Source organism: Electrona antarctica (genome assembly GCF_951216825.1).
Source record: "Electrona antarctica genome assembly, chromosome: 3".
Taxonomy (NCBI): Eukaryota; Metazoa; Chordata; class Actinopteri; order Myctophiformes; family Myctophidae; genus Electrona; species Electrona antarctica.
The window spans coordinates 18,752,102-18,779,065 of record NC_136808.1 but is presented as its reverse complement, the minus strand read 5'-3'; the positions used below and the strand labels follow the sequence as shown (position 1 = coordinate 18,779,065).

The 26,964-nt window shown below is 43.2% G+C and overlaps 1 protein-coding gene across 1 annotated transcript in view; it reads left to right on the top strand.

Moving 5' to 3' along the window:
- The window catches only part of plekha7b (pleckstrin homology domain containing, family A member 7b), a gene marked incomplete at its 3' end in the record, with an annotated part of 142,727 nt that overhangs the window by 53,851 nt on the left and 61,912 nt on the right, over nucleotides 1-26,964 (top strand). The window contains exon 4 of the mRNA XM_079497735.1: nucleotides 25,061-25,144. Coding sequence (XP_079353861.1) covers nucleotides 25,061-25,144 — 84 coding nt within the window. The remainder of the gene's footprint in view (nucleotides 1-25,060; nucleotides 25,145-26,964) is intronic.

Sequence of the window (26,964 nt, the reverse complement as noted above, 5' to 3'; positions counted from 1 at the left end):
ACGTACGTACGTACGTACGTACGTACGTACGTACGTACGTACATACATACATACATACATACATACATACATACATACATACATACATACGTACATACCCAGCCGATCACCAAACATACCTTAGTTACTTCCTTAGTTACAAGAATGGTGGTCCCTTATTGGCCGGTGGACAACACTGACATACATACATACCCAGCCGATCGCAGTAGTTTGACCCACCCAACATTGAAACATATCTTAATTACGTCACCATCAACAGCCAATTAGGGACCACCGAGGACAGCCTACATACCATACATACACAGCCGACCACAGTACTTGCGTGCTCTGCTTGCGCAAGTAATGAGCATCATGGTGCGTCACATGTCAAAGCTCATTGAGCCTCTGGGGCTTGGAGGTCAAAGGACATGGTGTTGGTTTGGCAGAGACAGGTGGTGATTGACTTGGGATTGGCTGAGCCATGAGTTTGGTGTTAACCTGTGATTGCTTATAAAGGGCCACACTGTGTGTGTGTGTGTGTGTGTGTGTGTGTGTGTGTGTGTGTGTGTGTGTGTGTGTGTGTGTGTGTGTGTGTGTGTGTGTGTGTGTGTGTGTGTGTGTGTGTGTGTGTGTGTGTGTGTGTGTGTGTGTGTGTGTGTGTGTGTGAGAATGACTGAAGCTCTATAATGAGCCTTGCTCTGTAATCAGTATTGATCTGCTGATCACAGGGTGGTGGGGCAACAAGCACTAGATGGGCAGTTGGCTGATAGAGGAGAAGGATGACATGTGACAATCGCTCCAAACACCCGTGACGTCCATGTGATCGGTTGAAGATTAATGCTTGAATTTGCATACGTTTATTTTACATATGCATGAGGGCACAGGGACATGTCCTCAATAAATTAAGGGACTGTTCATTTAGCAGACGCAGTAAGTGCATTCACCACTTTTTTAATGTCAACAGCACACTGTATGTGGAACACATTCTCAGGTGTACGATGCTTCTGCTGATGAGGTTCTTTTAGTTGCAGAACGTGATGAGTTTGCTAATCCAAACCTTTAGCCCAGCAGTCAGAGATGCTGGATGAAGTGTGAGGTGAAGGGAACACAAGGGGAAGTGGGCATTGGGCAACCGGACAGAGAAGTGTAGCTGCAGGAAATGTGGAGTTTAATTTTCCATGCTGCTGAAAGGTACATCTGCCACGCTGGACCAAGAGGTCATCAAAGTGCTCCAGCAAACTCTGCTCCTGTGTTGTGAGGCTTAGTGGTGATGGGGGCTGCTTTCTTCAGCAGTTATCTTTGGGCTTGTTGCCAACACTGCAGTTATTGTACAATCGCTCTCGATTCTTCCAGGAGATATTGTTTTCTTTGAGACTTACAAGATATTTAAGAGAGCATAAAAACAGGTTTGTTTGTTTGCTAAATGCCTAAATTGTTTGTTTTGTGAGGGTGCCAGTGGTGGCTCAGCCAGTTAGTGCACTGACTATTGTATCTTGTGAGTTGTGAGAACCCGTTTGAATTCAACCCCTCTTATGACTGGCATGTCTGCAGACTGCATGCACTCTCTCTGCCCTTGGTTTCCAGTCTCTAAACTCTTCTTCTTAATCTAAATTAAGCATAAAATGTAAAAAGGGGGGGGGGCTGCTCTTATCATCGTCCATCATCCATTCATTGTCAATTTGAATTTCATCTTTGTGTAGGACAAAAATAGCCGATTTGCTCGTCTACGTACAGTATGACGTACATTCTCCATTCATTGTTGAGTATAGGCGCCCCTCAAAAATAACGAAATGTTTTTCATACGTTGGTATCAGGGATGTAAAAAAAACAATGGCATTTAATGTTTGTGTTAGGACCAAATAGCAGATTTGCTCGTCTACATATGAAGTAAATGTTCCTTTCATTGTCAATGGCATTTAATGCGTTTCCACAAAAAGCCGATTTGTTCAGACACATATGACGTAAATTCTCCTTTCATTGTCAATGGCAAATGTGACAAGAGTTCAGGACAAAAAAGCTGTAGATAGGAGGGGCTAGAGCCCCTCAAAAATAGAAGCTGAAAAAAAATCGTCTTTTTTGAGGGGCGCTAGCTTTATGATGATGTATGATGATAAGAGTGCCCCTCACTTCACACGGGTGTGATTTTTTTTAAATATACAGTGCCCGGCTGTAGCGTACCGAGTCGGTAACGATGGGAGTTGGAGATCCATACCCCACCCGGCTATGCAATACCCGTTGTACCCGGGTCTGACAGACTCGACACCGGGCACTGCACTCCCTGTGGGGGTGTGGAACACGTGTGTCGAATTTGAAGTTGGTGGGGCGAACGGTTCTCAAGTTTACAGACGTACGTACTGTATGTACGTACACACATACACACACACACACACACACACACACACACACACACACACACACACACACACACACACACACACACACACACACTTGGTGCATTTATAGATATAGTTTTTGTAATGGCTTTTTCAAAAACATTATAAACGTTACTGTAATGTAAAAAATGATCAAATGTATTCCAAATGGTAAAGGGAACTATACGAGTGTGTATCTCTGTGCACACTGCATGTCTCTCGTTGGCGTTATTATAACTCGCCGTGGCACAGTTATGGATTGGATCCCACCGCAGTCCATAGTTATAATATAGCTAGAGAGCGGATCACAGCCCCACTGTGATTTGCCAGTAGTGAGCTGCTTGCGCATAGTGTGCGCAAAGTTGACGGCCAAGATGGAAGACGGAAGCCTTTCCCCTCGATCATCTTGGCACACTATGTGCATTGCACATGCGCACGCAGGAAGTAAACAACCACTCACCTGGTCCGCTCTCTATCCTTTTTAACTGGCTCAGTCCGTCTCTTCCTGGCTACAGTTGCAGCCTGCACTCTCATCATCAGTCCACTTGATTCCTCTTGCTGCCTTTCCCTCTCACCAGCATCCTACTATCTCATATTTTGTTTTTCTAAGTAATAAGCTATACAGCTTCATCTTTGGAATGTGGTAACAGACTAAATGGATTGTTTCATGCGGTTCATCATCAGCGCTGCTACATGCTCGCGCGCGCGCGCGCGCGCACACACACACACACACACACACACACACACACACACACACACACACACACACACACACACACACACACACACACACACACACACACACACACACACACACAGTGTAGGCAGGCAGGGAGAGTGCTGGTAGGGTGAGACCGATTCACTGATTCAGTGAAGAAGATAAAGTTCTACTTTTTTAACCACAACGTACCCATAATGTACGTACAATGTACGCACAGTACCCATGGTGGAGGGGCACCAAAACAGCCTAATGATCATCATGCACCATGACTGCGACTGTGACCTTGTGAACCTTTGGAGTTTGGAGTCAACATTGTTTCGGTGTCGTCTTGTCATCGGCTCCGGCAGTATCATGACACTATGTTGGTTATCAGTTTGATTGTCACAACCAAAAATCAAGTGCTCTGCAGCAGCCTCGCCCAACCACTGGTTTACACAGGTTGTTTAAAGGGGACTGACTGCTGATCGTGTTGATTGGCCTTCAGGAGGTGAATCATTAGAATAAGGCCTGTTTTATCTGTGGCATTAAATATTAACCTGCAGCTGCAGATCTCTTCATTGATTTTGTCTACCCACCCGCTAAAGTATGTCCTCCTCTGAAAACGTCCTAACTTTTCTTTTGCCACAGCAAATCCTAGTGTCTATTGATCTCTGAGATAGGTACCTTTGAAAGCTCCTTTATTGTGATGGTCGGGGGGGGGGGGGGTAGTAGTTTCTTTCTTTCTTTCTTTCTTTCTTTCTTTCTTTCTCTCTGTAGTTTCTTCGATGAATTATAATTTATAAATGTTTATTAGTTGGCTAATTCTGTGCCAATGGAGTAATAGAAGTGCTGATGTGGCGTACAGTATATCTTTTCTACGTCCGAGCATAGACAGGGTAATGCCCCGCCTGCCTCTGATTGGCCTACCGACACTGCCGGCCTTACCAGAGCTTCCTCCGAGGTGGAACATACATGCTGGATAGTCTGCTGCGAGGTTACTCCGTGGTGGGAAATAAATAAATAATACAAGTACGAATGACAGCTTGGCACGCGCGACAGTAACTTTTATTTTTGTAGAAGAGGCAAACTAATATTGTTTATGCCGTTGGCCTGTTTATCCTATTATACAAGTGAAAACATGTCCCCAACACACGGATAAGGGACCCAAAGTCAACAGCTACATCATGACAACACCGCCATACACCGCCATCCTACACACTACACTCACACTACACTCACACGACAGTGACGTCACAGACTTACCCTCCGCGTCGTTCCACGGCTATCTCCTCATGTCGCGCCGCACGCCGACACTCAACGAAGAAGCACAACACGCACACAGTCCCACACAAACACTGATTCGGGCTTGGATGGACAGCGGCGCGATTACATACATACACAGTTTAATTCATGCAAACACGACAATTGCACGGCCCGTTTAATTAATGGAAACTTGACAACTGCGCCGAGCCCTGCCGCGGTACCAACGGGACGCACCGAGGCGCATATATGGATTCTGTGTGTGTGTGTGTGTGTGTGTGTGTGTGTGTGTGTGTGTGTGTGTGTGTGTGTGTGTGTGTGTGTGTGTGTGTGTGTGTGTGTGTGTGTGTGTGTGTGTGTGTGTGTGTGTGTGTGTGCGGGGGGGGGGGGGGGGATTTTGCGAGTGAGTGTGTGTGTGCGTGTGCATGCGTGCGCGCAGTACACATACTATTTACCCAGCGTGTGCGTGTGTCTACGATGTGTAGCCATCCGTTACATGTGACACAGCTGAAACATGAAGTGGAGTCTGTCAAATCCCGCAATTTGCTTCTTCCCATATTGAGCTGCAACGTAACTCTAGGATGAGCCGCCCGAAGCGCGGCGAAATTCTAGTTTGTATACATGTGTAAACTTGAAACATATACTGTAAAAAGGTCTCTCTCTTTTCCCTTGATCTTTTTTAGTATAATAGTATTAGTTTACTATAATTAGATTAATACACGATAATCAACACTAACACTTTAATTTAGAACACAGCCAAATCAAATCATAGTAGGCCTACATACGTGTTCAATCAATTATTCAATCAAAGAAAACAGCACAAACAATATTAGTTTGCCTCGCGTGTTGCCATTCTCTTGTACTTCCCACCACGGAGTAGCCTTGCATCTCGGAGGACAGGCAGTGTCGATAGGCCAATGAATCAGAGGCAGGCGGGGCGTTACCATGTCTATGCTTGGACGTAGAATAGATATACGTGCTGATGTGCACACCCCCTTGTAACCAGGAGCAAAGCGTCTCTTCTGTCGGCTTCTTAGGTAGTGAATCTCAGTTATTATATTGAACAGATGTGGACATTCATTGATTTTTTTATATTGAGAAATCAAAATTAGAACAAGATTGGGAAAGCAGAAGTTGGGAAATATTTGAAACTTTAGAAAAAGTTTAATTATGCACATGGGGCGAGCCATAAAAACATCTCTCGTTCCAAGTTTTTGTTGGGCTGAATACAATTTTGACCATGACCTTGAGTGTGACCTTGAGTGTGACCTTGAGTGTTGAACTGAAACTGTTTCATGAAAATCTGCCAATCTGTTGTTGTTTTCTAATCTAACTAGAACCGCTCTAGAAATGTATTTGAATTTGTCTTTGCTACCCCAACCAGAGCCAGTCGCTCCTTCACTAATGAGTTCTTAACTTGCTTCTGCTTTTTGCAGAGCAATAGTTCTCAAACCTTTTAATTTCAAGGACCCCCTGTTTGCTGGTATACATTAGGCCATGGACCCCCATAAATCTGATATTTGTAACCAAATGGACCTGTCAGGGTCCATTCGGTTCCTAACTATTAATCATTTAGCTAGTAGGAAGTTAGGAACCCCCTTTAACCCCCTCAAGGTCCTCTGGGGGTCTTCGAGTCGGAACCCACTTTGAGAACCACAGTTGTAGAGCACGGCATAGTGGTCAGAATGACCCATTAATTGGTAGCATAAGCGTAATCGTAACATAGGGTCATAATGTGTGGCCGCATGTGTGGAAGAACTGAACATATTGATGCTGTTAATAAGGCTCTGTCTCTCTTCATGTGCTCAAAAACGTATTTCTGCCAGGGATAATATAATTAAGTAATTTAATTACAGTATAATAGACAACGACAACGCCCACTCCATCTGTTTGGTCTCAGTAGAGCACGTTAAGACCTGTTTGGGTCACTCTCTGCCCAGTGTGCTCAATACTTGGCTTACTAGCTTTAGAGGTACATGGAGTTCTTTGGCTGCATGGTTGCTAGGTCACTCAAGAGAGCAGTGGTTCTCAAACATTCTCATGTCAAACCTGGACCCTCAAATTGAAATGTATTTGGCCACAGACCTCCATTTGTAAAAAAGTCGTGCCAGGGACCCCTGTAAGAGAAGATTTGTCAACATTTCTCAACATTTTGCGAAAATAGCCGATCCATAAGCTCACAACATGTCACATCACGCCGTGTTGTGAGCTTGTAGATCGCCTATTTTTGAAGAGCCAAAGAATAAAATGAGGTTTAAGTGTTTTAGGTGAGAACCCCCTGGGGATATCCACCTTGAGAGCCCGTGCAATGGATGGATCAAAGTGCTTCCTGTTTAATTTTAAACCTACATTACATGCATTTTTAGAATGTAGTGGATTATATGAACTTCAGGATATTACAGATTCTATTGCTGACTGTAGGCAACATCCAAATAGCAGAGCATTATCACACACACACACACACACACACACACACACACACACACACACACACACACACACGCACATGTATGCACACCACGCACACAAACGCACAACCATATTTTTCACATAAAATGCCAATTGAATTGCATGATACATTATGGAGAGATTGTATGGATAATTTCACTGAAAATGTCAGGCAAATTAAGGAAAGTTGGCTGTTTTTAGAAAACACATCAAGGTCATGTACAGTATATGTCGCATGTTTAGAGACTACTGATCTTATTAATAGCTTAGTACAGTACTACTTTCTTACAACTTGTGTCAAGATATACTGTTCTCTGGATTGTCAGTGTAGCTAAATTCACATTACAATATGTTTCTAGAAGTCCATGCATGGTAGCTCCTTTTGACTGTGTAGGACTGTTTAAGGTCATACGCTCACCCACCCATTCATACATGCTTAATGGTCTGTCATACAGAGATGACAGTCATAAAAGGGCCTTCCTGGCACCTCATTTGCTCTGTCAAAATGTCATCTTATTCTGAGCAATGCTATTTTCATTTGGTTTCACAATAATGTATCATGGAACATAGGGGGGGGAGGGGGGGGGGGGGGTTGATTGATTGATTGAAATATGTATTAACAGTTTGCAGAATTACAGTACATTACAAGCACAAACTCAATACAAATACTCTTAACTGTGAGTGGACGACCCAATTAAGCATTACACTAAGGTGGCATTGGCTAAGGAGGTAGAGCGGCCTCCTGACATTTGGAAGGTTCCTGGTTCTATCCCCAGCTCCTCTAGGTGTTTCTGTCGCAACTCGCAAGACAGTGATCCCCTAATTGCTCCCTGTGCGCGCCGCGGTGCAGCTCCTAATAGGATGGGTCAGATGCACAAAAGTAATTTCCCCCACAGGGATCACTACAAATACCCTTTAGATATTCCATCATTTGCTCTGCAAGTCCAGGGCCTAACCTTACAAAAAACCCCGGATTGGATCAATTTCCTAACCCTAATGTATATAAAATGATTGCCACAGTGTGTTCAACATTGACAGTTAGTTAGGTGGTACTTTATTACTCTGTCTGTTCAGCTCAGCTCAGCACTGCACAGAAAGGTGCACTACAACCTACACTGTATGTCACCACTATTACTGTGTCACAGTGGATTCAGAGTTTAATGATTTACACAACCCCATTTCTGTTTCTGTTGTGTATGGTAAAGAACAATCTGGGAACCCATCGGCAAAAAAATGGAAAAACAGCACCCTCTGCTGTTTCGGAATCTGTTCTTGAGAGATTAGGTAAAGAAAGAAAGATGTCTTGATAGTTCAACAATTAATAACAGCATGTGACATGCTGTTATTAAGAACATTATAGTCGGGATAATTATGTATGACATACATAATTATCGCGACTACAATGTTCTTTAATGTGTGTGTACTTTGTAGACAGTCCTGATTGATATTTCACGAATAATTTTACATAATGAAGAGCTTGCACCAAAGTGTTCTTCTTGGTTTGTGATCGGGTGTTATGTGTCAGCTTCAATATTTACCATGGGTCAGTGTCAATACCACAGGTTCTACTAGCATTCCGTATGTTTAGTTTAATTTCTTTGCCCTGTTTTATACTCCCAAACATTTAGCTACAAGCTCACAACATGACACAATGCAACACATCTTGTAGATCTGTTATTTTTTTTAAAGAAAAAAGGAAGCTAGGTTGAAAATGGTTAAACATTTAGTCGACATTTATATGTGACCTGTCCTTAACAATGTTTCACTGAAAGGGATTCAGAGACTTTCCAGAAAGATAAAAGTGTTATGTACTAAGTTGAAAAAAATACCCATAGTAGCCTACAATTTGGACCAAACTATTGGATTGTCTGGTGTGTAACCCTGATCCATTGGTCTGGTGTGTAACCCTGATCCATTGGTCTGGTGTGTAACCCTGATCCATTGGTCTGGTGTGTAACCCTGATCCATTGGTCTGGTGTGTAACCCTGATCCATTGGTCTGGTGTGTAACCCTGATCCATTGGCATGAATAGAATTGGGAAGCAGCTGCATGCAGTGACTCAAGAGTAGGTATGCAAAAACTGCTGACAGTTGCATCATGTATGTGAGCAACAGTTAAAGGAAAGTTACCTATTCAAAAAGTGAATGGTTCAGCAGCCAATCAGCCTGAGCCTCTCGTTTCTCATGGTGACATCTCCATGTCAAAGTTCCCTTCTGTATTCACCTGCCTTAACTTCCAGGCTTCCACTCAGAGACAACCAATGTTACCCACTGCACAACCTTACCCTCTAACAACCTAGAGTAAAGGAAAGTCATAAAACTTGGCAATGAATATTATTTGGTCAGTTGTTACTTCTTACTTACTACTTATTTATATCAGTATAGGCCAGAGATGGAAGACTTACCAGTAGGCCTAGTGGTCCTACCCGACCACAGGATGTAAATGTTTAAATGGAAGTTATACCACAGGTCATTTCGAGGAAGCAATCTGATTGGTTGAAACAGCCTTCTAGCCGTGGGTTAAACCAGCACCATTCACCACTCGGTGGCTAGGCTAGCTAGTTTCAGCGATTTTCTTAGTTTTAAGGGTAACTGTTGTATAATTGCAATATTACACTCGAGGGTGTGGTTTAACGTGATTATTGCCACTTCAGTGATGCTTGCAGAACTCGACTTCGTCTCGTTCCTTACTGCATCACTATCGTGGCAATAATCACGTTAACCCACACCCTCTCGTGTAACATTGCTTAAATTATATTACTCCGCTTAAACTTTCATTTTAGGGTTATTTCCACATCCATCAGCCTCACAGCGGCTCAATAGAATCACAGAAGCCATTATACAGTCCAAACTACAAAGGCATGAAGAAAATGTTAACCGAATGTATGCCAAGAACGCGGGACCTCGTTCTTCTCTCCACGATCCGCCTGTGCCAAAATGAGGGAACTTGTCTTTCTTTAATTACATTTAATCCAGGATTTTTTTTCTTTTTCTTTTTTTCTTTTATTTTTTGTGTTAGACAGCCTCCACACGGATCCGACGCGCACGCGCAAGCGGCCGCACGCACACTTAATAGTCCTTTTTCTCCTCAAAATGAGACAAACTGCGATCTTTGAGACCTTATAAAAGTCTAAACTTTGATCACGCTAAGAAAGTGAATCCATCATGTGACGATGCATAGCCTGGAATGAGAATGTGGCTCAAATATGGACGGCTATCACTTCCGGGGCGGGCGGAAGTGACCCGTCTTGTAAGCTTATATAGCACAGATTTCTCTGGTACTGGCGTCACGTTCTGGGCTTCTGGCCTAGAGGAGGGGAAGCACACGTTGTGTTAAAAACATATCATTTTTTTTCCACGATAGCAATCATTAGAAATAATTGTGATTAAAATAATCAGGATTATCATTTTAGCCTTTTTCATGCAGCCCTAATGCTTGATTTCTACTTTGTCGTACGACGGTGTCACATGGCAAAATATACAAGCTCATAAAGCGATGCACTGTGAGTTTGTATATCTGCTATTTTCAGCATTTAACTACAATGAAGTATAAATTGGGCGTAACCCATCATATAAAAAATACCACACTGCATGCATTTTTATAGGTCCATTTACTCCATTTCACAATATAATGATTCTTTGAAGATGCAGAAACACACACTGCCCCAGGGGGGAAGTGAAGAACATTGATCTGAGTGGGAAGCAGAACTTGCTGACTACTTTATACAGTAAAATGTGGTTGAACTGTTACTTTTTTTTTATTAATTGTTTGAGGGGCGCTAGCCCCTCATATGCCCAGCTTTGTGTGCTTGTGTGTACCCCATAGCTATGATTAGATTGGCTGAGCACGGAATGTGAGGATAAAAAGTGAGGACACCAAAAGTGATTGGCCGGAAATGTGTGCTGATGTATGATGATAAGTGTGATTTTGTTTTATCTCCGGCCAGCCACATAGCCTATAAATAAGGTGGTATTTCCTCTTAGACAGCAGCTAGCTAACATTCTGAGCTCAAGCTGAAATTTGGGAAATTTTTATTCAGGTGGACTGGAGGAAGGAGGGCGAGGGAGATGGGGAAAAACAGACAGAGGTAGAGAAAAGGGAGAGAGGGGGGAGCCTGATAAGGAAGGTGATAAGGAAGGAGGGCTAGGGAGATGGGGAAAAACAGAAAAGGGAGAGAGGGGGGAGCCTGACAGACAGAGGTAGAGAAAAGGGAGAGAGGGGGGAGACAGAGGTAGAGAAAAGGGAGAGAGGGGGGAGCCTGATAAGGAAGGTGATAAGGAAGGAGGGTGAGGGAGATGGGGAAAAACAGACGGAGGTAGAGAAAAGGGAGAGAGGGGGGAGACAGAGGTAGAGAAAAGGGAGAGAGGGGGGGAGCCTGACAGACAGAGGTAGAGAAAAGGGAGAGAGGGGGGAGACAGAGGTAGAGAAAAGGGAGAGAGGGGGGAGACAGAGGTAGAGAAAAGGGAGAGAGGGGGGAGCCTGATAAGCGATCTGATAAGCGCTGAGGCGTTCCCGTGATGTGAGTGTGGGCTGCTTCTACCCAGCGCTCCACCCTGCTCCACTAGAGTGGAATCTCCACGAGGCACACAAGAGGCAGACGAGAGAGGAGATAAGAGTTCCCTCTCCCAGCTTTCGTCTCTCTGCTCCACCCAGATGCCAAATGTCTTCGTGCATCCCCCTGCCCTACCTCTCATGTCCTGCTACTGCCAGGGAGAATCTCTTATCATCTACAGCTCGACAGTCCATCCGAGGAGCAAGTAAATGATTCCCACTGCAGGTGAGAAGGGAGAACTTTGTCAAAGAAGCAGCGGAGAAGAGTGATAGAGGGGGGACCGCATCTGCAGTTAGTTCACGCAAGGATGCTGCACATTGGAAATCCTGAGTGTACATTGAACAAGAGTTCGGCTAACACCAAGGATGTGTAGGTTTGTTAGTTTTTGTACTGTTTGCCGAAATGTTTATTTGGGTTATAAGAGGATGTTGTGTTTTTGAGGGGTGCTATCCCCTCCTATGCCCAGCTTTGTCTGTTTGTGTGAACACATCAACACAAACACGATGATTTGATTGGCTGATCACCACATAGTGATGATTTTATTGGCTGAGCAAAGTACATTTGAGGATAAAAGTGAAGACGCCAAAAGTGATTGGCCGGAATGACATTTGTGATGATTTGATTGGCTGAGCACGGAATGTGATGTATGATGATGTATTATGATAAGACTACCCCTCACTTCACACAAGTGTGATTTTTTTGCCTTTAAAGTGTGGTCGAAGCAAAGGCAGAGCATGTGTGCACTGCATGTGTGTGCGTGCGTTTCGTGCTTTAGTGGTGTGCTCACTGCTCACTCCCTCACTGCCTTTGGTCCTGTGCGCACGCTGCCAGGTCTCAGTCCCAGCATTTGAAGAGGGATTACCATGTTGTTATCGGCCTGTTGTTTTTGCTGAATTGGTCTGGGAGCTGAACCATCTACTCCAGAATGTTCCATTTGAGTAACTGTGAGGGAGAGGGAGGGAGGGAGGGAGGGAGAGAGAACAAGAGAGTTGATAGTGCATAGAGTGCTTCTACCGCGCTCTCAGAAGAAAGAATTTCTAAGTGGGAGAAGTACAATCAGAAGGAAGAGATTTGACTGAAATCAAGGCTGGCTTTGCATTCTTTTCAGCCAGCTTTATATGAAATTTGAAGTTCTCACGTCATTTTGCATCTCAATAAAGTTACCATTGTAGGCGGTTGCTGTATCACAAAGAAAACTATAAAAAGTGCTCCTCGGAGCACAGGTCAGCGTCAGGTCAGGTAGGTTATTGTGGCCTCCTGGTGGCGCTATAATAGGCCAACATGAAAAGGGTGCCATTTCTTCTTACACCTTTGACGGCAAATTCATGATTTGAGGCTTTTTGTTCCAAAAGAAATGTTTTGCAGAAATCCACCTGCTGGTGACGCTATAACAGGCCAATGTGAAAAGGGTGGGATGTATTCCTTGGCCTAGTAGCAATGTGCGTGCAAAATGTCACGTAAATTGCATGCTACGTTCATGATTTGAGGCATTTTGTTCAAAACGGGCCAATCCTGCAATCTTTGGAAGCCAATCTTAGCCAATCGGGATGGAATATAGAAAATCGGACATATCTGTGTTGATCTCATGACTATAGAGATAGTGTGTACCGATTTGTGTGATGTGTGGATAAAATCAGTATAAGGAGTAATATAAAAAATGTGTTTTGCAAACATCCGCCGGTGGCACTATAACAGGCCATTCTTGAAATGTTGGGACAGATGTTCAAAATTGGCATCCAGGGAGTGTGTGCGCACAATTTCGTAGCGACCGGGCCAACGGTGCCGAAGATTAAACAGTAAACAGACGTAAGGACGGACACACGGATGGACGGACAGAGGCAAAAACAATAAACATAGTCTTCACCTGGCGGAGACAATAAGGCATAACCCAAAGTATCAGTGATTTGGATGAACAATTTCTAATAAAAAAATCACACCTGTGTGAAGTGAGGGGCGCTAATATATTAAAGTCTAACTCATGTTGATTAGGTGAAGTAATGGTGACGTAAAACAAACAGTGCCAACACAAACATTAAACACCATTAACAATAAAGAGACAATATGACGTAAATGACACATTATGATGTAAATTTTCCCTTCATTGTCAATGCGTTTACTAAACAAACTTTGAACTAAAGACAAACATTAAACCTGTGTATAGGAGAGGCTAGCGCCCCTCAAAAAGAGAAAAAAAAGGAAGGTGATTTCTGTGCAGGAGGTGTTCTGTTTAGACAGCATAACAGGGATGTTGTTTCCACTTGTGGGTCTAACCGTCTAACCTGGGCTGGTTTACACTGTGGTGACACTTCTAAGTAAACACTGCTAGATGGAGAAGTATTCTCCTGAGGCACTCTGTAAAGAGAGCTGCCAGTCATTCTCTTCCCTATCAGCATGGATATAAACAGAAACATTGACCTCAAGGGTGATGTTTTAGTTTCCTCACAAACACTGCAAATGTTAGGGAGGGTCTGTCGTTGGCCAGCCTGCATTTCCCCGGAAACCTGCATGCTTCTCACTGAATATAAAGCAGTGTGCCTATCCCATTGGCCTAAGTACATTTAAAGGACCATACTGGAATCAATACATTTTATTGTCTATTCACAGCTTTGGCCATATATCTTATATACTGTAAACATAGACCATTGTCATATTATTTTTAGAGTTTGTGTTTGTTTTCTCCCAAGTCATTAAAATGTTAATGAACATACCTGAATCATTTTGTTAATGTTGGCTAAACACCATTCTCAGCCATACTTAACAATCAGTCAGTGCTTTAACACATTGAGTGCCACCTAGTGGACAAAAAAGCACTTGGGTGCACCATGATGAGAAGCAATTCCACTATGACGCGAGTCCGGTTTTGCATTCCATCTTGGATGCTAAAGTAATAGTGTCAATGCTAGCGAGCTAAAGTGAGGCCAATCCTTGCTCTAGAAAACGCCACGAGACATGGCCAAAGCATTTCCGGGGGTCCCCAGCCAAAAACGTTGATAACCCCTGCTCTACTACACCATATCTCTTGGCTAAAAACTGGCGATCTACAAGCTCAGAAGATGTCATGCGACATGTTGTGAGTTTGTAGAACGTTGCCTACTGTATTATTACAGAAAGTTGGTCTATTTTTTTCTGAATTATTATAGAGAAGTGAATGGCACATCGAGTGGCAAATCGAGTGGCAAAGCAACAGGCAAAGTGAGTTTAACATTGTTTAATGTTGTTTAATGCAATCAGATAGGACTTTTCTGTTTGGATGCATGGGCTGTCGAGGCCAGAAAGTAGTTTTTTGCCACTCAGTAGGCATTCCTGCATGCACAGAATTGGGACGCTAGGGTTCATGTGGCTAAAAGGAATTAAAATTAAACAATAAGTTAACATAACTTCGACAATAAATAGGCTCTGCGCATAAGTGTAGTCCCAGTTTTTCCCAATATCTGTTTCCTGTTCCAGTTAATGTTCCCATAGTTCCGTTGGACCGGCATAGCAGAAGGTTTAAACTGGAAACGTCTGTGAAGGTCTCGACATATTTCTGGTTTAAATCTGCTGCTGAGCCAATCAAACAACGCTATGGGAAAATGAACTGAAACAGTTATGCACAGAGACGATTGCTGTGCATGTATTTAGTGTGTTGGATTACCATCTCATGTAAGTTACAAGTCTCTGCAAGTAGACTTTCATACTGTACCTCAATGAACAATCCAAAATCTTACTCGCAAATACCCTAATGAGCTCCGGCCTCAACCAATAGCAAATAAGTGTGGGTGGTTGACCCCACGTGGCTGTCACTGGCTGTAATTGTATGTGAGCCAAGATTCAGGACAACAACAACCACAACCACTCAAACAGACTACGAACTTGTGTGTGAGGGAGATGTCATTCAAACAGTTTGAATGTTATTTTTTAGTGATATTGTCAAGCCTTTATTTGATAGAGATAGAAAGGAGAGAAATATGGTGCAGAACATGCAGCAAAGGGCCTAATGGTATGTATGCACTCTGCCAGGTGAGCCACTGGGCATCCCCTTTCTATAAATAATGAGCTTGTTGACCAACTGCACAGGACAGTTTCTTTCTAGGCTAGATTAAAGACGCACTGCCGCGATTTTGGTACATTTTTCTGTGGATACATTACTCGGGGTGTCTTACGTATTTTAGGTTTCTTCTTCTTTGGCGAAGAGATGATGTTGTATTTGTATCAGCCCTATATATTGTCTTAGCTCGATGTGATTGTGTACATTTCTACATTTTACTATTTACTATTTCTTATTCGATTTCACATGGCATTTATCCTGTCTTGGTACCATAAACATTGAGTCCTCATTAGATATCTTTAGACACCTGCATTCATGTCACATCATGGATAGATCACATGACATCATTGTTCGAAGCACAGCTTTGCAAACTCGCCGGTGATCAGGCCCGAACGGACTCCGCGGCTGCGGTGTTCCGACGAGAACAATGCGGAATTACCGCGGAGAACAGAGTGTGTACAAGCTCTGATAGTTGTGTATAATTTAGCTTAATTCCAAGTCAACAATAGCGACGCAACTCACGCAGGGGACTCTGTATGGACTAATAACCTTGCGTGTATTGTGTGCTTTTTCTCTCAACCCAACGCAAGCCAAAACGGACTCTGTCGAGGCTTTTAGATGATGTGTCAGTGCCATCTACCTCCCACTCCCATCACTTTGCATTAATATCACATCATTAATAATTAATAATCATGTCACGTCTGATGTGAATGCTCCTCGACAACCTGATAATCTACTGTATAGTCAAGACAATGTGGATATGTATTGATAATTTATGTGATCCATGTAAAAAAAACAATTGTTTTGTTTTGTTTTTTGTTGATTTTTGCAGCTAAAGCTTTGTTGTGCAGTGTTTAAAAATGTCATTTCCATTTGGCAAAGAAGACAGATAGAGATGTTTTTTGGTGGACGAAGTCAAAGCCAGCTGTTGGATGTCTCACAGAAATACACCTTTTTAAATGCCCGGTTTTGGAGGATAAACAGGATATATAACAATAATACCTAATGATCGTCATTACGGGGTAATAGTCTTGTGGCACTCTATGTATGTATATATTATTGATGGTGTAAGACAATGTGAATACAAAGGTACCACCTAATCACTCAATTTCATAATTTATAACGATGAATACAAGTTGTGTTGTTGCTTCATATTTATGCTTTAGAAGAAAATACATTATATTGGAGAACTATTGTAGAGAAACCTTCAACATGCTGGAACTTACGTTTGGGAGAGTTTTAAAAGCTTGTGGAGTTAATTTGTAGTCGTCACTGGATAGAAATTACATCTCTAGAAACAAGCACATCTACTGTGCTGTGCTGCGGTATTTGTTCACTAAGTGGGGATGCCGTGAATTCCATGACAAATAGTTCAGAAGTAATGCAGCTGAAACAAAAGACTCAGAAAGAATGCAGAATCCTAATTAACAACAAGGGATGCTGGTGCATTGCTGTATGGGACCAATGCAGCTCAGCAAATCACACGCTGTTACTGGGAACAAAGCCCAGGCCAGGCCAGGCCAGGCGTGCGTGTGTGTGTTTATGTGAGCATACATGCACATGTATGTCTTTATGTGTGCTTGCTTGTGTGGTTGCATTTTGCGGGAGTGCACTTGAGCGCATGTACACTACACATATACATGTGCGTGTGTATGTACACAGAAGTGTGAATGTTTTGCACTTATTGTTTATGTTCCTTGTCATGTTATGTGTGCGTACAGTAGGTGCAGAATAATGTCGGACACTTACACCCATTCCCGTTCTACCCACCCTGTGTGAACTTTGGAGAAATGTCAAGTCATAAATCTCTTTGATTGGCTTCCTCTGCCTTTGCTGCATGATGATGCAATGAAGCAAGATATTCATTCGTCCCTGGACCCTGCACCTTTTCACTAGCAAGGCTCTGCAGCTGTCCTTCAAGAAATGCATCCTTGAATGTCATTTATTTGTTTGATATAAATGAGGATGTTTAGCACAACTATTAATCGAATTTTGTGTCTGTGTGTGCCTGTGCGTGCGTGTGTGTGTGTGTGTGTGTGTGTGTGTGTGTGTGTGTGTGTGTGTGTGTGTGTGTGTGTGTGTGTGTGTGTGTGTGGGTGGGGGTGTGTGTGTGTGTGTGTGTGTGTGTGTGTGTGTGTGTGGGGGTGGGGGGGGGGGGTGGGGGTGTGTTTGTGTGTGTGTGTGTGTGTGTGTGTGTGTGTGTGTGTGTGTGTGTGTGTGTGTGTGTGTGTGTGTGTGTGTGTGTGTGTGTTATAGAGCAGTGTGCATTCTGTGAATTGGGCATCTGCAAGACTCTGGCTTGATCAAACCTGCATTGCAGTATTTACTCTGTGCCATCATTTTGTAACTTGTGTACAGTATTCGTCAAGCATACGCCTTGATTTCTTGCAAGATTAGTTTCATGGTTTCTGTCCTTGATTGGAAAGCACACAGGGAGTTGTGAGAATAGGGAATTAAATAGGGAATTATAATTAGGTTGTATTAATATTACGTATCTTACACGCAACACAAGCTTAACAGTCTAAGCATAATGCACAGTAGCATCAGCCTGCCGCTCTCCTAAATGTTGTACGTACTACGTAGTAATTAATATTTAAGTACAAAAAAATAATGAATTATTGAAGTCCTCCGTTTCATCTATTGAATATGGAATCAACCATTATTGTACACAGTAAAATCATCAGCGTTACTTTATCCGTTTGTACTCTCTGGGTTAATGAACACTGAGGACTTGACTGTTTAGTGCTACTCCCAAACAGCTCTATTCGCCCATGGCCAGACAGCGTGGGAGGGCTCATTCACTACCTTAGCATATTGTCGCTGTCACGTGGAAACCTTGTATGTACAAAGCAAACAAACCATTACTGTACTTTTCAAGAAATGGAAAAAAAGAATGTGGTGTTCCAAATGGATCCAATATGGATGTAGGGGTAGCTCTTGTTAATGCTTAATTGGTTAAATATGTATTTATTTACATGACCAGTTTCAACCTGGTGTCTCTATTGTCTCTAACGTTTTCAATACCTTGTTAAAATATATACAGTATATATTTGAATATATTCCCCGAATATGGCATCTCTTCAAGTTCAAGCATGTATATCGGCTATTTTTGCTACTTTTGCACAACATGTCATAATTATGTAAGTACAAAGGCCATTCATTTTTAATGGGGGGGGGGAGACATTAAAAGATGAAATATGGAGATACAGGTTTTCTGCCTGACAGCGACGATTTGATATCTGTCCTGCTCCAACTGAGACAAATGGCCCTGCCTCCTCACCTGCTACGCTTGAGTAGTGTGCTCAGAAAGACCTGGACATTAGCAACCACCAGACATAAGTACACTGTCAAATCCTCAGTATTCATTTAGAGAGTGTAACTGTGCTTTACTGTTTGGCTCAGCACCAATATAGGGCCATATGTGCATAGTGCATTAAATTGATCATAAAAAGACACTTGTGGACCTTCTCAGAGTTTATTCAACAGTCAGGACATTTATTCAGTGACTATGCTGCTCTGATTTTGTTGACTAAAACTATGACGAGAAAAGTTCATTGACTACCTTTTTTCACTGGTGAAAACTAAATAAAAACTAAGTTATGATGACTAAAACTAGACTAAAATGTTATAGGGACTAGTGGAGAAGAGATCCAGTAAAACAAAAAATCAGACCAGTCTGAAGCGAGTGGTGCAACAGCACCCCCTATTGGTACTCCAAACATCGGGGCACAGGGACATAGTCACATAGGTTGGGACATAGGGACAAAGCTGTTCCTTGGAGTGGTTGCACCACTCAAAAAACAAGTCATTTTATGTTTAGTTGTGGAATCCTGTGGGTGTTAGAGTGGTGCTGTGACCCAAAATGTGTTTTCCCGCTGTGGGGAAGGGGTCAATGGGAGGTGAATGTAAAAGAGTTACCCTGCCAGGTCATAAGCCTGATGTTTCCCCTGAGCAAGGGGGATTCCCCTTTGACTGAGCAATGGATGCTTTGTTCTCTGGAGACCCGCGGGTTCAAATCCTGGTTTGTAAATGAGCAGTTAATCTGTTTGTCTCCTGGCCCGTGATAAACCTTTTGCTGTTATTATACTCTGATCAGAAGTTAAGTGCATTTTTATGACAGGCCAAGCCACAACACAAGACATACCCTTTGGGCCATCAATAGAAAACCAAGACTGCCCATCTCACTTTAATTCCTGTATCTGTGTGATGTAGGACAGGTGACCAAACCAGAAGTAGGTCATGAGAAGTGAATAGGGTGCGAGGGTGGGGAGATGAGGAAATGGAGGCAAAGGAGCTTAAGCAAATAAGCAACAACGCCCACTTAGGAGACCATTATATATACCATTTCTTACCTTGTGGCGGAGAGTGGGATGGGATATCTTCCTGAATTAATGATCTTTGGTAAAAGTTAATCAATTCTTCCTTGGGCCAGAACCAACCTTTCGGTCGAATGGACAGACGGGGCACAAAAGTGGTGGAGGTAACAAGAACTCTACCAGGCAATTACAGGACACACCAATAATAAAAGAAAAAAGTAATTTTAAGTTCAATGTTGTGATCTTATATATTAATGTATGTTAATGTAAGATGTGCAGTCTCTTATATAGGAGTATTGTCTCCGCCAAGCCAAAGGAGACTATGTTTTCGCTCCTGTCTGTCCGGTGTCTATATGGGAGTTTGGAATATTGAGAGCTCGGAATAATGACATGGCACCGTGCCACCGTCTGTCCGTGTGTCATTCTGTCTGTGTGCAGCTAATCTTTGGCACCGTTGGGCCGATCGGCGTGAAACTTTGCATGCACACTCCCTAACCTCGCATTACCAGGCTTTCCACCTCGGAGGAAAGCCTGGTCTGTGTTACAAAATTGCTGTGTGAAACGGTCTGGAGCGGATGATATCGTTACGTCATGTTGTAGTCATCAGGCAGGAACCATCATCTGGAACTTGCTTTCCCTCAAACCGGAAGAATAACAATAAAAGCTCTCGTAGCCTGCCTGGCTATGGTTCCTGCCTGATGACTACTACAAAAATGGTAAATGGTAAATGGTGCATTTATATAGCGCCTTTATCCAAGGCGCTTTACATAGATTGTGCATTACATTCACCCATTCACACACACATTCATACACCGATTGCGGCGGAAGCCATGCAAGGTACCAACCAGCACATCGGGAGCAATTTGGGGTTCAGTGTCTTGCCCAAGGACACTTCGACATGTAGACAGGAGGAGCCGGGATTCGAACCGCCGACCCATGGATCATTGGACGACCTGCTCTACCTCCTGAGCCACAGCCGCCCAAACAATGACTACAACATGACGTAGCGATATCATCCGCTCCCGACCGGATCATAAACCCAAAAAGGAATGCTGCCCAAGCTACACACTCCCTGGAGGCCAAGGAACGAAAATCCTACAGATTTTGGCCATACATCATGCCAATCGGTACACATTATACAGTACATAATACATATATAATATACATTATCGCTGTAGTCATGCGATCCAAGACGGATCTGTCCGATCCTCATACAATACGTCACTCATTCAATAAAATAAAAAAATCCCTGGGATTCCTTCGATTATTACGCAACCCAAATAAGCCATGCCCATTCACACCTGACAATGGGTCCCCCTTGACAATGGGGCTATCCCTTTAATAAAATCTGAAATCTGACAAAAAACACCTTTTGCTACTACTCCTACCTATTTTGTCCAGACCTCTCCCAAATTGGTACACCATCTCTGTAGTCATGTGATCAAGAATAAGATATATCAGACTTTTTGAATTCCATTCCGACAGTAACTCATACAACTAAACTACACACAGTGGCCTGGGCCGTGGCTCAGCGGTCCAGTCTGGCAGTGTGCCGCGGGTTCGACTTCCGATCCCGACGGCCTTTACCTCATGTCACCCCCCCATCTTTCTCCCCATTTCCTGTCAGCCTACTGTCTATCCCTCTATAAAATATATAAAATAAAGGCGAAAGCCACAAAAAAACATTAAACTACACAGTGCGTGCCTGCCTACAATGTCCTACTACTAAACACACTTTTTTCTACTGCTCGTACAGATTTTGTACACTCCCACAAAACACTGTGCAATCTGCAATTTCATCAACATTAATGCCTCAAAATGTTCAGATTCCATTTACCTATTAATGAAAATATTAATATGAAGCAAATTATCCTATAGGAGCATAGCATACATACACACACACTTAATGTAGGTGATTACACTTCAACATAGCCAATTGGGAAGTCAGATCTGTGATGTTTCTTAATTTATGCATTCATAAAAAAAAGTTTTTGGATGTATTTGCAAGTATAGAGAAATATTTATTTGATCTCTGGTTGGTCATAGTTATAGTCTTAATCATAATTTATCGTACATCAGTCAAAAAGAGACATCTTGTTGTTTTCATTTTCTCCCCAATTTAGTCATTACCTATTTCCCCATGTGTACTGCAGTCCTTGTTGCTGCAACCTCCAGACATACTGTCTGGTGTTGTCCTGGGGTGTAGAGTATAGACTACAACATGCATCCTAGTCTAGCCCCCACTGTTGTCCTGGGGAGGGTGTAGACTACTGGGGAGGGTGTAGACTACTGGGGAGGGTGTAGACTACTGGGGAGGGTGTAGACTACTGGGGAGGGTGTAGACTAGGGTGTAGACTACTGGGGAGGGTGTAGACTACTGGGGAGGGTGTAGACTAGGGTGTAGACTACTGGGGAGGGTGTAGACTACTGGGGAGGGTGTAGACTACTGGGGAGGGTGTAGACTACTGGGGAGGGTGTAGACTAGGGAGGGTGTAGACTACTGGGGAGGGTGTAGACTACTGGGGAGGGTGTAGACTACTGGGTAGGGTGTAGACTACTGGGGAGGGTGTAGACTACTGGGGAGGGTGTAGACTACTGGGGAGGGTGTACTGGGGAGGGTGTAGACTACTGGGGAGGGTGTAGACTACTGGGGAGGGTGTAGACTACATTGCAGTCACTATGACATGCCTCCGCTGATAGATCACCTGCTGCTTTTCACCTGACAGCAAGGAGAGCGTACAGAAAGTGGGTCAACCTGGTTGGAAGTGGTTTAGGACGAATATACCACATGGATGCAAAATGGCCTTATCAGCGAGTCCCTGGCCGGCCTGACCACATGCTGTATGTCATTCCCCTACTCTCGCTCTGTATTTCCTGTTTCTCACAGCTGTTTCTATTAATTATAGCCTAGTTTAAAAATGCTAAAAAGAAAAAGGCAGAGAGAGACAAAAAAAAGAAAACAAGACTATTAGAAAGTGACAGAGAGTGTTTTTGTATTGTACAGTATGTTCTATTATGGAACATGGGTAACCTATTGTTGAGGTGAATGCAGTTGACAGGACCTATCGCTCATAGGCACTAAACCAGAACACACAACATGAAATTACGCTTGCATGGGACAGGTTTGTCAATAAGTGCAGTAGAGGGAAACCATGATGTTTGTGCTGCTTCTCAAAAGAAATGGTGAACACCTGCCTTTTTATTATTATTTTACCCTATGAAACTAAAGCATTAAATGCTTTAATGTACTGGTTAATGCGATGAATGGTCCAACGTAATTCAAATCAATAAAGCCTGGTGAGCTGGCCAATGGACAGCGCTGAATCTAATTTGAAATAATATATAAGCTTAGTTTTGGCCTTGCTTCAGTTTCTACACTCTGTTGGACCAGTCTAGCAAAGTAGTGTGGGTGTTGTGAGAAGTAAGTGATTAAAAATGTGGTTAAAAGTAAATCTTAATTTGACTGGTGTGTGAATTACCGTAATTTCCGGACTATAAAGCGCATAAGCCGCACCAGCTAAATTTAGGGAAAAAAACAAATGTGTACATATACAAGCCGCACTGGACTATAAGCCGCAGGTGGCCATAGAGATAGATTTAGAAGGTCCCCTAGTGGCCGTTAGCTGTAAAAATCCATAGATTAGCCGCACCGCAGGGTTCAAAGCATGGGAAAAAAGTAGCGGCTTATAGTCCAGAAATTACGGTATACCACAAGTTAGTCCTTGTACTGGAAATCAAAACACTTACCAGGTTCTTGTAGTAAGCCCGATCTACTTCTAAGAATGAGTGCAGGCGCAATGTCGATGCTGCCACCTCATCAAGCAGAGACATGAGTAAATGCCTTTATTGTCTCCACCAGGCCGAAGGCATGGGGAGAGAGTATGTTTTGCACTGTATGTGTCCGTCCGTGTGTCCGTCCGTCTGTGGACAGCTAATCTCCGGCACCGTTGGCTTGATTGCAGCCATACTCTGCACACACACTCCCTGAATGCCACAGCTGAACCTCTGCCCCAAGGTTTTCACATTGGCCTCTTATAGCGCCACCAGGAGGCCGCTTTGTGCAAAACAATTTTTTTAACAGTACACCTACTGTACATATTTTGTCCAAACATCACGCAAATTGGTACACAGTCTTTCTAGAGCCATTCAACGAAACAGGTCTTTCAGATTTTCCTGACTCCATCCTGATTGGCTAATATTGGCTTCCAAAGTTTGCAGGAGTGCTCAGTTTCAAACAAAATACCGCAAATCATGAACACATCGTGTGATTTCCGTGAAATTGTGCATGCACATTCCCACTAGGCCGAGGAAGAAATGCCACTGGAACATTTTCAACTCAGCCTCATGGTGGCGCTATAACTGGCCGATTAGTCTAACTGCACGGATCTGTGTAAAACGTTGTATGCACACTCCCTAGAGGCCAAGGAAAAACCTTTGCCTGGAATTTTTCACATCTGCTCTTTATAGCGCCACCAAGAGGCCGGCATATGTAAAACACATTTTCTAATATTACTCCTTCAGAATGTATCCAAATTTCACGCAAATCGGTACACATGCTCTCCATAGTCATGTGATCAAGACGGATTTGTTTGATTTCTCATAATCCATCCTGATTGGCTACGATTGGCTTCTAAAGTTTTCAGGAGTAGCCCTCTTTGTACCCGTTTTGTACAAATCGCCACAACTCCTCAACGCAGCGTCCGATTGCGGTGAAACTGTGCATGCATATTCCCACTAGGCTGAGGAAGAATTGCCACTTGACAGTTTTCAAATCAGCCTCATGGTGGCGCTACAATAGGCCAAGCCACGTCACACACACACACACACACACACACACACACACACACACACACACACACACACACACACACACACACACACACACACACACACACATACACAATAATCACTAATTCAAAAACTCTCGCCATGTTTATATTACTCCTAAACATTTTGCCAAACACCACACACACTCCTATCCTCCTGGTGGAGACCTGTGCCCAGAAGGGCACATTTTCTAGTTTTTTTTTATAATATTTATTTTATTTGGAAAAAGCAGTACAATAACAGCATTTCTATGCATACATAGGACACAAGTGCAGTTCCCAGGATTTTTTTTTCACCCCTCTTCCCTCCCTCCCCCCTCCAAGTGACTCCATCTCCAGTGTCTCTGTAACATCCTTGCTTTCTTCAGGACCACATATGGCATCAAGTCAACACTTAACAGGGGCAAAGGGCAATATCGCTTCAGAGTGTACATTTCAGAAGGAGAAAAAGAAGAAAGAGCGGGCAGACAAAAAAAAGACAAAGACAAAAAAACAACACATTTTCTAGTTCTAGTACTAATTCTGTTTTCTCCCTTGGTGTCTTGCATCCTTTCTCTTCTCCCTACCTCTGCTGCTGCAGCCACAACCAGAGGACTACGTCGTTTCGACATCCTGTGACTGGTCAGATATCCCCGGAAAACACAGAATACACACTTCAGGACAGGTGAGTGTGTCTTCTTTCTCCGGCCCAGAACCATGTTTATGAGCGTGCTGCGGATTAGTGAGGTAAGGTTAGCCCAAGGTCACGCAGTGGGAGTCTGAAAATAGACAGGGGGAAATAGCCTGCCATTCTCCCTGACGGGGCAGATCAGGGAGAAAGATAGTGGACTTGTCTGCAGGAATTTGCAGCATGAAAAAGGGGGGACTGGACCTGGAGAAGGCTTTCTATTAACTCCAATGCAATGAGCAGTGGTGAAAGACGTAACACTAAAGGATGAGCGGTCTGATTTTTCTTTAATGGAAATGGATTTATTCATGACTGCCATGATATATAACCACCTTGACGTGCGCTCGCACCTTTCAATCCTGGGACACTTTTCAAGTGTTTTTCTTTAGCTTAACAACCTTAATAGAATTTATGGTAATGAGCCAACTATCACTCACATATGTCTCTGAGTGTATTCATGGCACGCCTGAAGCTACAAATCTGTAACATGCATTAGAAAGTCATTCTAATGATCGCATTATTATTATTAATAATGTCTATGTGCTGTATGTCTGTCCCCTTAAATGTGAACCAATCATTAAGTGCATGATGCCACGAAACAGAAGCACTCCCAGCCATGAAAGTCTGAAATGCCTGGCGAAGTTTATTCTTTAAACATGTAACTTGTTTAAACAATAAACCTGGTGAAGTAAAAGTCAAACTAAAAAAGAGTGGGAATACAAAAACATAGATAAATATATAGTTAATATTAGTTACTCAGATATATGGCGTAATTACTCAGCTTTTGTTGTCCTTGTTGAAGCCTTTACAAAGATAGTTATTTCCATTTTCCAAATGAGGCGTAGACTCTCACCACACTAAGACATGCACACAAGCAGCCAGCCTGTATAGAGTGGCTTGGACACAGTACACCACATTGTGATTGGGGCTTCATTCACAAACTGGGCACAATATAACTTACTATCAATAGTTGGACCGGACATGGAGGCCACGCTGTTATTAGACTCCCTGGGCCCTGTTTTGGGGCTGGCGGGCTGGCGGGCTGGCACGAGGTGTGCAGTGAATGGGTGAAATGAGCATTTCCGAAGGTGAAGTGGTGTGTGTTTTGCTCACCTGTGTGTGTTTGGTATTTTGGTAACTCAATGTGCGCTCTACAGAAGGAGGTATGTAATTTACATAAGCAATAAGCAGCACACACATTTTGGCCTTAACCAGAACCAGGATTTGTGCCGTGCACCTCCCGACTGCTTGGACCACCAGACTGCTATACTGGTGTATAGCGAGTCGTGTGTGGTTTACAGAATGACAAGGCAACACACCTTCCATGTTCTGAGCCTACATTCTTCAGATTCGTCATTGCTCCATCGTCATTGTGAATGAACTGTCTAGTGAAAGATTATGACAGCTTTACAGTGGAATTGAAGCAACAGGTGCATGGTTGTATTTAAATTAGATTTGCATCATTGCATTGCGATAGCTAAAGCCCAATTTATATTTTGACGTACGACATTTAATTAGGCATAACCCAGATTCCACATGCAGGCCACGGGGCAGGTTGAGAGACAAGCATTTGAACTCTGCATTCTCCAAGGTGTTTGGGTAAGACAATGCAAAGCTGTTTGTGATTCATCTCCACACTCCACCGCATTCCCCTCTCACCCTCCATCATCCTCTGTTCGGTACTGTTGAGCCGGGATTTGTACCGCATCACGGGTTTAAAAGTTAGAATGCCCACACTTGCATATTTCCAGCAGTAACAGAACTGTTCTGTTACTCTGTAAAGCTACACCTAATCCCTTAAACTTGCCTGAGAATAG